The 12,943-nt window shown below is 41.9% G+C and overlaps 1 protein-coding gene across 2 annotated transcripts in view; it reads right to left on the bottom strand.

The window, feature by feature from the left end:
- Positions 1 to 12,943, bottom strand: part of ZNF236 (zinc finger protein 236) — a 192,347-nt gene that overhangs the window by 166,350 nt on the left and 13,054 nt on the right. For both annotated transcript variants that reach the window (XM_088475911.1, XM_088475912.1), the window contains exon 2: positions 2,741 to 2,880. In XM_088475911.1, the coding sequence (XP_088332037.1) occupies positions 2,741 to 2,880 (140 nt within the window). The remainder of the gene's footprint in view (positions 1 to 2,740; positions 2,881 to 12,943) is intronic.

Consider the following 12,943-nt stretch of genomic DNA (forward strand, 5'->3'; position numbering starts at 1 on the left):
GGATGAAACCAATGCAAGGTGATCCAGTTTGATCCTGGCCAAGTTTTAGGGTGGTTAGCATCCCAGCCGGTCCTCCCATTGGTATACGCTGGACAGAACTTTGACCCAGGGAGCCTATACTGGACCTTCCACTGGAGGGATTTGGACGAAAACTTCACAGAGTGGTAACATTGGGTCCCAGAAGACATACTAGGCGGTTGAGGTCCTGGTTGGACCTCCCATTCACGTACGCTGGACAGAACTTTGACCCGGGGACTCTGGGCAGAACATGACCCGTGGAGCATGTTCTAGGCCTTCCACTGGATGGATTTGGATAGAGAGGTGGCAATTGGTCTGGGATTCCTAATGGAGAGGTTGGGGTCCCAGACAGATCTCTCGTCAAAGTGCGCCGGGCAGAACATTGACCCAGGGAGCCTGTTCCAAGCCTTCCACTGGATGGAGTTGGCCGAAAATTTTACAGTGGTAACATTGGATGCCAGAAGACAAACTAGGGGGTTGAGATCCCGGTCGGACCTCCCATTGATGTACGCTGGGCAGAACTTTGAGCCGGGGAGCCTGTTCTGGTCCTTCCACTGGAAGGATTTGGATGACATCACATAATAAAACTTAACTTCAAGAATTTAAACCTGGGCAAAGCCAGGTACTTCAGCTAGTATTCCATAAATCTTTACCCAATAACACATTGGTCTTCAGATATCACCACAACTATGGAAGTTGTATTAAACTTTTTTTTCAAGTTTCAGGGGTAAATTTTATTTTGGTCGATCTGCCGTCTAATTTGCAAATCGAATATTAACTAAATCCAAAATCGAACAAAAATCTTCTCCTGGACCTTTCAGCCTGTTCTGGTTATGAAAAATCCAGAAAAAAACTGGAGTGGGGTTCCCTCTATTTTCCATTAACCAGCATCAGGCTGAACCAGCTGGGGTTGCCATGCCATAGCAGAGGGACACACAGCATGGTGTCCCATTGCCATCACATTAAGCAGGGCTGGAAAACCTCAGAAAGTCAGGACCCAAAAAGGGATCTACCAACCAGGCGATTTCCTGCATCCCTGGTGGAGGTGAATGCGGGGTTATTGCGTAAAAAGATAGATTTAATATTGTTCTTTACAGTGGAACTACAGGTTTCAGCAAGCCAGCCCTGTATGCCAACACTTAGAGAACCACAAGTGCCAGCATGCCTAGATATTAAGGGCACGCTGGCACCTACAGTCCCACTGCAAAAAAATATTTCAAATACTACAGAACACACACATCGATTGTTTTAACACTTTCAAGACTGCTGATTTTATATATACAACTTATATATACAGATGTATACACACACTGAAGTATAAACACACCACGGACACCTAAGAGAAAAAACACAGAATACAGAGGCATCTTTAAGATTGACATATATATGAGGGTTGTTCAAAAGGTAATGCCTAAATACTCATAACTCTAAAATAATATGCAATATTTATTTGAAACTTTGTCAGTTTGTAGTTTAATATGTCTGCTAGATATATATGTATTTTTGTTTAGGTAGTCCAAGAAATACCATGGAATCCAAGATGAAACAAAGAGCCATCATTGAATTTCTGGAAAAAAAAGGCTGCAGTGCTACAGAAATCCACAGAAGACTGAAAAAAAGTGTATGGTGAGCATACAATTGACTATAGCAATGTCAGAAGGTGGATGAAGTTTTTTCAATCAGGAGAATCGTCCATGTGCGACAAACCTTGTGGTGGCAGACCGTTAACTGCAGTGACAGCAGAGAACCAACACAAAGTCGATGCCATGATTCAGAAAGACCGTCGTGTGACCATCAGACCATCATAGATATCAGTGATGAACTATGAACTTGAATGTAGCCATGGCACTGTAGAAACACTAATCAATGATTTGGGATATCATAAAGTGTGTACTAAATGGGTTCCAAAGCAATTAACCAGGGATCATAAGGCCCAGGGGGTGGAAGTGTGCAATGACCTTTTGATCAACTTTGAAGCCAACCCGGAGACGTTTTGGAAAATGTCATTACAGAAGATGAGACCTGGGTATTCCTTTATGACCCAGAAACAAAGGCCCAATCAAAACATTGGAAACACCCAAGTTAACCGAGGCCAAATAAGTTTAAATCACAACGATCCGTAAACAAAGTTATGGCCACATTCTTCTGGGATTGCCTAGGTGTTATTCTCATCGATTACTTGGAACCAAACGAATCAATACATTATTACACTTAAGAAGCTGACAGAAGCCATCCGCAAAAAAAAGTCAACAATTCCACTGTCAAATGTCATCTTACAGCACGACAATGCCAGACCTCACACATCGATGGCAACATCTGCGGCCATTGCCAAAATGGGGTGGGCAATAATGCCACATCCACCATAGAGTCCTGATTTGGCCCCTTCTGACTTTCATCTGTTTGGCCCTCTCAAATACTGTCTCCGGGTTCAACATTTTGAAGATATAGACGTTGTTAAAATCGTCATACGTTCCTAGGTTAAACACCAAACACTGGAATTTTTCCAAAGTGGATTCACAGTTTGGGTTGAGATGTGGAGAAAATGTTTGAGGGCAGATGGTGAATATTTTTAGTAGAGTCATTCTGTTACTAAGACTTCTAAGTATTTTACTGCAAATTTTCAAATCTGTATCTATAATAAAATTTTAGTTATGAGCATTTAGGCAATACTTTTTGAACAACCCTCGTACATATATTAGACATAAAGCAGTTGTTTGTTTACCTTGTCATTTCTCTCATGATCTCGCATATGTTTTTGGTATTGTGTCTCCTTATTGAAGGACAATAAGCAGATGCTACACTTATGGGATGTTCCATGGTAAGGATAATTGTTATTCTCGGAATTTGCTGTTAAAACTCCATCTGGAATGAAAATATGAAAAATAAATAGGTTATCAAACTGTAATAGTGTGTTAGTGTTCCTAGCATGTTAAATGAAGTTCTAAAAAAATCTAAAAGTAAAAATTGTGAAGTAGTAACTTATGTAAAGAAATTTATTTGACATACTCTAGTCTAGCAGAACATCTTTTTATTATTGACTTCCCTTACTTTGGTCATCACAACAGCTTAGTTTACTAAAAAAGTAATTTATTAACTGCTATGGTGGCCAGAAGCTGATTAGCAGCCTTGATTGCCAGCACCCCTGTGAGAGGCTGATAAAGTGTGTGTCAGTCTCTGTAGTCGATTACTGAATTTAAGTGCTGTGCTTAAGACTTCTGTTTTGTGAGAAAGATGTTGGGTCTTGCCCAGGACTAGTGCACTACTACTTGGCTACTGTATGACAAGTGCAATCATTAACCCCAGGAGACTGCACCCATACTCTGATCTTTCCACAATATGTAATTACAAAGAAAATCCACCCCTCCCTTGCATTGACAGGTTGTGGCTAATTATCCCATTGGATACTGTGAGATTAAATATATTTATTGAATTTTCAAAATAATACCATAAAACAAATAATAAAATGTGTTCAACATTTTACAATGAATCAATGTCAAAGAGGTATACTGAAAGTAGAAAACATTTTGAAATGGACATTGATTAATCATAAGCCAACAATGCTATATAAGAATATGTAAATTTTAGTTCAAATTCCAAAAACAATATCAAACAAATCAAATTATAAAAAAAAATTAATATTTGGGGGGGGGATAGGGGGTGGGGAGAACAGAAGGTGGAACGGAAAAAAGAAAAAAGGAAATACACCACAAATGTCACATCGTATACAGATTGAGTCTCCCATATCCAAAATGCTTGGGACCAGGGATATTTTGAATATCGGATTATTCTGTATTTTGGAATATTTGCATACCATAATGAAATATCTTGGGATTGGGACCCAAACCTAAACACAGAATGCATTTATGTTTCATATACACAGCTTGAAGGTTTTTTTATATAAATATTTTCAATATTTTTGAGGCTCAAAGTTTGTGTACATTGAACCATCAAAAAACAAAAAGGTTTACTATCACAAACATGCTCAAAAAATTCCATATTTCAAAATATTCCGTATTTCGGAATATTTGGGTATGGGAGACTCAACCTGTACAGAAATATAAGTAGCTAATTGCTAATATATTCTTAATAGCACATTAGAAGATTGAACCAACTGAGGATACATAAAAAGAGAATTCAAGAGGGTTCTGAAAGTCTTATATATAAATACCAATCCGCGGACTAAAATATTTTAAATATCTGACATTGAGTGTCAGCTGTCAATGCGGAAACCACTTGCGATAAAACCTGACAACAACTATCTCTATATCAGGAATAGTAGATTATCTATCATAATATAATGATTTTAATAACAATTGGGTGACCTCTGTAAATGTAGAAGAATGTGATATCCAAGATTTTAAAATTATCTTTTTTGCCACTGTGACTAATACAATAAGAAAAGGGCGTAATCGTTTGTTGTTATCATTTAACTTCCAGGATACAATATTAGCACAAAGAAAGGCCAGGGGATCTAAAAGAAATCATCAAATAGTTCATCGTCCATTTCAGACTGTCCAACATAACGATATTCATTAAGGGAAGGAACATTTTTCGTTCATAGTTGTAAAAATCGTTCATTACACTTCAAAAAATCGTTCACTTTTTTAAGGGAAAATCTGACAAAAAATCGTTGGTTACAAAATCGTTACGTATGTATGTACCTTTAGAGTTTACAAGCAAAAAAAATACCTGAGTAGGTATAAACAGGCGCTGAAATGTGTTGCTTTCCTAGTAGCTATTAAAAAAATGGGGGAGTCACTCCCTAAAGATACAAAATCACATGCAATAGAACAAGTAGTGCTGGTGATATATAGATATTATATATGACATATAAACTGTGGTAATGAATATATAAAAAACAATTTATTATAAAAATGTTGCTGATTCCACAATAGGATATAACCAGTCAGCACATACATTAAAATCATGAATTCTCACCCATAATCTCAAGTCTATAATTAAACTTTGATATAAGATTTTAGTAGGGTACCATCGATGTTGCCTCAGTTGGTGACTGTTTTTTACAGCCACGTGCCTCTACATTAAGATCACATATAAAAGATACTACCCATTTTTTACAATTAATACAAGATATTGAATGGAAAGAGTCATATGCTTTCCTAACCATGGACGTACAAAGTATATATTCAAATATCCCTCACAATTTGGGAATCCAAGCTATTTCCAATAGATTAAATACAGATGGTGATCTTAATGAGAGACACAGAACTTTTATTCTTGATTCTATAGCATTTATTTTACAACACAATTATTTTCTGTTTTTAGACACTTTTTATCTACAAACGATGGGCACGGCCATGGGGACCAGGTTTGCACCTCGTGTGGAGCGGCGGGTTCGGCGCACACCTGGTCCTCTATGGCCGATTCATAGATGATCTTTTTTTCATTTGGGATGGGGATATTAATTCAGTGCACCGTTTCACTTCTTTTTTAAACACTAATTCTTTTAATCTTCAGTTTACATATTGTTTTAACTCAAGCCGGATTTCTTTCCTGGATCTGACTTTAGAGATTCAGGATAATAGAATCTGTAGTTCCAATTTTTCAAAAGAAGTAGGCAGAGATGCTTATTTGCACTATACTAGTGCTCACTATCCCCCTTGGAAAAGGAATATACCAAAAGGTGAATTCCTTCGCCTAAAACGCAATTGTTCCACTATTGAATCCTTTGAAAACCAGGCCAAATGGATGGCTACTTCTTTCCAAACACAAGGATATCCAGCAGTAGTCGTAAATAAAGCACTAAATGAAGTTAGAAATATAAACAGAGAAGACCTTTTGATACAAAAACAAGATAAGAAAAGGGAAAAAGAGGAATTGTTTTTTATATATTCATTACCACAGTTTATATGTCATATATAATATCTATATATCACCAGCGCTACCTTTAGAGTTTATAAAGGTAAGTAGTTTATTCCAAAATCGTCGAATATATCTACATTCCTAAAAGTTATGAATGAACGTGGCCCAGGAATGTTTGCACTTTGGGCAAATTCTTGACACGTAATGCTTCCTCTGTGACTGGAAGATATAGGCCATATGAACCTCTTGTAAAGTAGTGGCTTGGGTAGGGTAGCTAGAACAGAGAATTGTATTAAGGCTGTTACAGACATATCGGGCCAAATATAATAGGGGGACAGTTTAGAAAATGTGAGAGTTTAGCAGTAAACTATCACATTGGTCGAGTTTTATCTTCAAAATTGGAAAACATCTGGATGAGAGTTTAAATCATGAGAGTTTTTTGAGTCTAAACACATGTTCTATGACTATTACATTGGCCGAGATTAAAAAGTGTGAGAGTTTACTGCTAAACTCTCACATTTTCTAAACTCTCACCGTATTACATTTGGCCCATCATGTTTGGGATCTATCTGCCTTTTGTGAAGGTAATTTGAAATTACTCCTTTGGATGATTTCATGTGAAACAGTCAATCTAATTGCTGAAGTGGTGAGAACATTGCACCAGTATTACGCACTGCTGTTAAAATAAAGCTATAATATAAGATGGATACAGCCACTTCAGGGCAAGAAAGTGTGGTGCTGGGCAATAGAAGTGAGTACAGAGAAGAGGAAAATAGGGTTGGGTAGGATCAATGGTGTTAAGGTTATACCTAGTGAGGGTAACTTTAGGGAAGAAGGGAGTTAAGAGGGGTGGGGTGGGGAGATGGTAAAATTTAGTAAATGTTAGTCAAACAGAGGGAAAGTGCTTACAAAAAGACCAGATCAAGGGAGTGGCCACCACTGTGGGCAGGAGAGGAGGTTCATTGAGATATGCAGAGGAGAGTGACGTTTGGAGGCAGCAGGGTCAGAAAGATTATGACCATAAAACTTTTAAACTATGACTTTGCCAGCAATTGCCTTCTTTCTAGGTAAGAGAAGCTTCATATAAACTTCATAAAGTTATTACCTTAGTAGTAGGATTCTTTGTTTTCTTTTAATATTATAATTTTACAAAATGTCACATTCTACTTATTTTATAATTCTTTTCTTATTCTTGAAAGATTTTCTTAAAGTAAACTAGAACGACTATAATGACACCATTCCTTTGGACCAGCATCATGCAAATTAGATAAAGCCCCCAAGTCATATTGAACGGACAAATTATTATTTAATTTGGATCATAGAACAAAGCAACATATGTAGTAGAGGGGATGTAATCAGCATCCCGGCTGACGGGATGCCAACTGTCTAAAAACCGGCGCCATCTGACAGTCGGGATCCTGGCTCAAGAATACCGTCAGCATCCTGAAGATAAGTATCGGGGGTCAGGGTGCGGGGTTAGAGTTAGGCACTAGAGGGAGAGTTTGGTACAGGCACTAGGGAGGGGGGTTATGGTTAGGCACCAGGAACGGAGGGTCAGGATTAGGGTACGGAGAGGGGGAGGGTTAGCATACCGACCAAGTGTCAGTATGTTAACCCTGTCGGGATCCCGGCGTCGGGATTCTGATCGCCGGGATCCCGCCTGCTTGCAATTCATACCCAACCCGTAGTAGAGATATTAAAACATGCAGTTGCCAATTGTATTCAATAAAATTTGGTAAAAGAAAATCACAGTGTCCAAAACACACTGCAGAAGTGTATAATACATGAAAAAGTAAAGCACTGAATTTAAGTTAATAAATTAAGTTATTTAACTGAGAAAATGCAAGTGGTCTGTTAAAAGTTCCCGTGATGAAATTGGTCACGACATGGCTTGGGGCAGGGATACGTTTAATATCCCAACAGTGGGGTTTCCAGTGGTCACAATGTCGACGCTGGAATCCCAACACTTATCGGAATACCACCGTAGTCATCCTGACCGCCGGAATCCTGAAGGTTAGTAGCGGGGTTGGGGGGAGGGTTAGAATTAGGGATAAGGTTTAGGCACTAGGGGGAGGGTTAGGTTTAGACACGGGGGAGAGAGGTTTAGGTTTAAGGACTAGGGGGGCACCGTGGAGGGGTGGTTAGGTAGATTTACCCTCAGCCCTTGGGATGCTAACCTAGTTGGGATGTTGACATCGGGATTCTGACCGTCAGGATCCCGAATGCCAGCATCACGTACCCAACCTCTAGGGACACTATACATTTCTGCAGTGTATGTAAAGCATACACATCATCCTTCATACAACTTGGAATAGTATGCAGTAAGTGAAGCCAGCTTACTACATTTATAAGTATTGTTGTGAATCTGGTACGCATATTTTTGTTTCATGGTGTGGTTTATTACTAAAATTTTGTTACACAATGATCCACCCCTTCTCTTCCGAAAGGCAGATAGAAAGAAAAAAAAGAATCAGGTACTGTCCAAACAAGCAATGAAAGAAAGTGATCTTTAATCCAATATTTTGATCTCCTTAAGGATAATGTAAGATTAATATATCATATTTAACATTTGTATCTCCATCTTTCTGCATTCTTTAATGTTGCAAAACACTTAACACACACAAAGTAATAATATTTTAAATAATTGTATTATTTAAGAAAAAATGCTTTAGAAAAATTGAATGAGAATATAAAACTAAAATAACCCCTACACAAACTAAAAACAGTACCAATTTGTGACCTGAAACGTTGGTGTTTCACAAGATGAAATCCGGAATAAGAGGAAACAAAAGAAGTATAATACTCTGATATGACTGTATGTTGTCTATCCCTTCAATTTTGCTGAATTACTGTATGTTATTTTGTATGGCTCCACCTATAAAGGCTAAAGAACACTATTATATTATAAGGCACACTAATTTTTTGTTTAATATTAAAGACTTTATTATAATCGCAACATATTAATATACCAAAACATGCACATTCCAAACCAGAACATATATGTCCATAAAGATTTTGAAGGTGTATTTATTGCTTATTATAATGCCAATCATATAACGCAGTATGTACCGAGAACATTCACATCAATCCCTGCCTTACTTACAGTTGAAATTCCTTATACATTATAGATAATGGGTCTGTGCCAAGTTAAAAATGTTGCTCCTTAACTACGTGCACAGGGAAAAATGAGTATACAGATCTATCCACATACATCTAGCCTCCTTGCGCATTAAAGAGCCCTTCTGCCTCTGTAGCGCTGAGCGTCTTTTCAAGCAACGGTTTCTCTTAAAATGCATCCTATACACAAAGTGGCACAATAGGACATACAAGCAGCTTCTGTTACAGTAACGCACTGAGAATAGATGTATGTGAAAACATCTGTATTTGCCTATATGCAGTTGTATGCATTTTGCGATATGCCCATTCTCCATGTGTACACCTGGTACCTCATTCAGACTCGCTGGCAAGCGCCTATGCGCTCCCAAGCGGGTCGATGGTGGGGCACTGCGCAGGCGCCGCGTGCGCAAGCCCCAGAGGCGAGAGGGAAATTCTTTTGCTCCGGGGCTCGTTACAAATGGGGCGGCTGCCGATGTTGATCAACAGCTCACCCCGTTTTGCAGGCGGGGCGGGGGGTTGGCTGGACAAACAAAGGAACGCCTGCCGTTTGTTGGCGGCCCTACTGACATCACCAGTGATGTCAGTAGGGAGCTTCCTGCTCTGTTAGAGCAGGAAGCTACCTGGGGCTTGCGGTAGAAGAGACCCTACCGCAAGGGTCTTGTCGCAAGCCCCGATGGTCACTCGCTAAATGGTCTAGTTGCAAGCATCACCTGGTCACTCGCTAAAGCTGTGGGTGGTTACCCACAGCTTAGCGAGCGGCCAGGAGGCCGGCTTTTAAAACAAAAGCAGCCGTCCTCAATCAGAGCGAGCGCTCGCTTTTTGGGAGCGGCTCTGAATGAGGGCCCTGGTTTGCTGCTAATTTGTGACAGCCATCGACGGTTTGCAACCATTGATGGCCTATGACCAGTGGTAAGTGTTTTTTTGGCATCAATGGCAGGCCACCGATGCCACACCATCCCGGCGGTAGCCTGATGGTATGGAACACTGGCATGCTGATGTACTATGTCCAGGGGCGGATTGGGATGGAGAACCAGCCCGGGAAATTGATGAAAGCAGCCCTAATGGCGGCGGGTCTGTAGAGGAGGTGGGGTCTGTGGAGGGGCCGGACACTCATCAGGCCTGATTGTGAGTCGCAGTCTTCCTTGTGTCTATTGCTGCAGTTGCGTTTGGGACTTTAAGCTAATTCCGCTACAAAGCCCTTCCCTGGTGAATGTGTGAGAACTGAGATGCCCACTTTCGATGTCTACAGATGCTGCAATCATGCTTTGTGTATCTTTATACTCTACCATCAGTCGGTGAATCTTGCACAAGCCCTTGCTAGAAACGTTAAAAACTGGCATGCATATCAGGGGCACACAAGCCTGATAATAGAAAGCGCGTCCAGACGATATCGGAAGCTGGTTCCTGGTTTGAAAACAGAACCACAGTACTTTCTACTGACAGGCTTGTATGCCCCTGATATGCCAGTTTTATCTTTTCTGATGTACGTTTGATGATCCCTAAGTAAACCATTGTGCTTTTAACATTCTACACTATCTGTGCCTCGTTTCTTTTTGTCTGAGATATATACATATATGTTAAATATTATAACAAACTATTAGATTATGTAATTTTTACTGCCTGTGGGCCTGCTTCAGAGATGTACACTAAGGCATTTGCAGCTGCAAATCTGTACACAGCTGCTCTGCAAAGATATGCAAATGGTGCTGTCGCCTGGATTTGAATTGAGACGTCCACTGGAGGCTTTGCCAATCTCAGGATCTGCATACGAAGATGCAGCATCGGTCGCAGATTAGTCAATGATCAAAGTTCTGAATAGCTGTATAGTCGCGCAGCATGGCCACATTGTGTATGAAAGCATACCTCCCAACATTTCAATGTTGGAAGAAAGGACAGGTCCGGAAAAGGGGTGTGGCTTAAGTAAAAAGGGGTGGAGCCTATCGAAAACGGAGCAGTGTCTCGCAGCTTTCCCCGTTTTCGTCACTTTGGGGGCGTGCCCAGCACTCTCCGAGATACTGGGCAGCCGCCAGGCAGTCCGTTCACACGAGAACAGATGCCGTGCACATGCACACGGCATCTGTTCTCCTCCTGCACACCCGTTGCTCTGCTATGCAGAGCAATGGCATGTGCGCCCCCCAAATTCCCCCCCACCGCGGGACACTGCGACCCGCGGGCGGGACAGCGGGAATGTACCGCTGAATGCGGGACAGTTGGGAGGTATGTGAAAGTGCAGGGTAAAACACACCCCAGAAAACGGCTGTGACATGCATGTATTTTTGGTTCCACTGCCCGTTAACTCCCCCAAAATGGGCTCTGACTGTCAATCACTTCACGATTCCGTCCTCACTACAACTGTTGTTGCTAACTAATCGCTGCACGTGTGCAGTATGACTGTGACGTATGCCCTGTGTCACTCCTGTATGAAGCAGTCAGAACAGCAGACTGTTACCTTACCTTCAGTGTTGCTGCTGGAGCCATGAGGAGTGACTCATGGAGCTGAGTGAAGGCTCCCCCTCGCCCATTTCAGTCATACTATACAATAAGTTGAAACTAGCGACTGATGGGCTCAGGAGCATACATATGCTTGGTCCTAATTACCCCCAAAGTCCCAACCTCCCCTGTGCAAAAGACACTTAGGGGATGATTTACAAAGCAGCGGCTTACAGAAGCATTTAAGTATTTAAAATGGCAACCACAGTCAATGTTAAGCACGCCGGGCTTTACACTTGCTGCGGGTGCCCCTTTTAAAATATAGACCTGCAACCCGCCGGGAAACAATAGCTTACAGAAGCTACTGCTTCGTAAAATTCTCCCCTTAGGGCCTGACATGCACACAAATTCCTTTGCGATTGAGAATTTGTATGCAGCGGATCTGTCACAGCTGTGGGAATTTGTATTGAGACGTCTACTAAGATGCTAGGTCTTTACAGCTGCATATTAATTTTCAGTCTTAGGCACAAGGGCTGCGTTTTGCTCGCCACCCCCATTAAGTGGTCGGACTAGCTCATGTTGTATGAAACACTCTAAGTTTGCCCTCTTATAGCCTTTTCTAGTTATATACATCATTGCAATAGTACCCCTTTGTACGCACAGCACCCTACATAATGCCACTCAGTATACACAATACCCCCATAATACAACTGAGTATACACAAACCCCCATATAATAACACTCAGTGTACACAGGGGGTCATTCAGACCCGCTCGCGAGCGGACACTCGCAAGCGGGTCGATGTTACCCCAATGCGCATGCGCACGACGGAGGGAGCTCCGTCGTGCGCATGCGCGAGACACGGACAGCGACAGCCAAGCGGTCGCTCCGGGTCTCGCACCAAAGGGGACGTGCTGTCGATGGTGACTGACAGCACGCCCCCCTTGGTGGGCGTGCCGGGGGCGTGGCTGCCAGACGGAGGCGTTCCCATGGGAACACCTACCGTCTGGGTCCGGCCCCACTGACATCACTAGTGATGTCAGTGGGAGTGATTTTGGCTCTGATAGAGCCAAAATCACTCCAGGGCTTGCGGTCACCGAGACCCTACCGCAGGGTGTCGTCACAAGCCCGATGGTCGCGATGGTCTTGACCATCGCAACCATCTTTTTGGCCGCTCGCATATGCTGTGGGTGGTCACCCACAGCTATGCGAGCGGCCAGGAGGGCGCTCCATTTTTAGGTAGGAGGGCACTGATTCAGAGCGAGCGCTCTGGTCAGAGCGTCCGGCTCTGAATCAGGCCCACAGTGCACTTCACCATAATACCTTTCAGAGCACACAGCGGCCCTATTTTACACTCCAGTATACACAGCCCACTCTCCCTCTCCCATATTACTCCTAGGTACAAGCAGCACTCCCATATTACAGAAACACAGCCCACCCAGCTCCCATATTACTCCCAGTACACATAGCGCCCCGTATTACCCCTCAGTACACATATTACAGTCCAATATACACAGCCCCCTTCCAATATTACCCTCAGTACACACAGCACCCA

This window comes from Taudactylus pleione, unplaced genomic scaffold (genome assembly GCF_031769625.1).
Source record: "Taudactylus pleione unplaced genomic scaffold, aTauple2 ptg000179l, whole genome shotgun sequence".
NCBI lineage: Eukaryota > Metazoa > Chordata > Amphibia > Anura > Myobatrachidae > Taudactylus > Taudactylus pleione.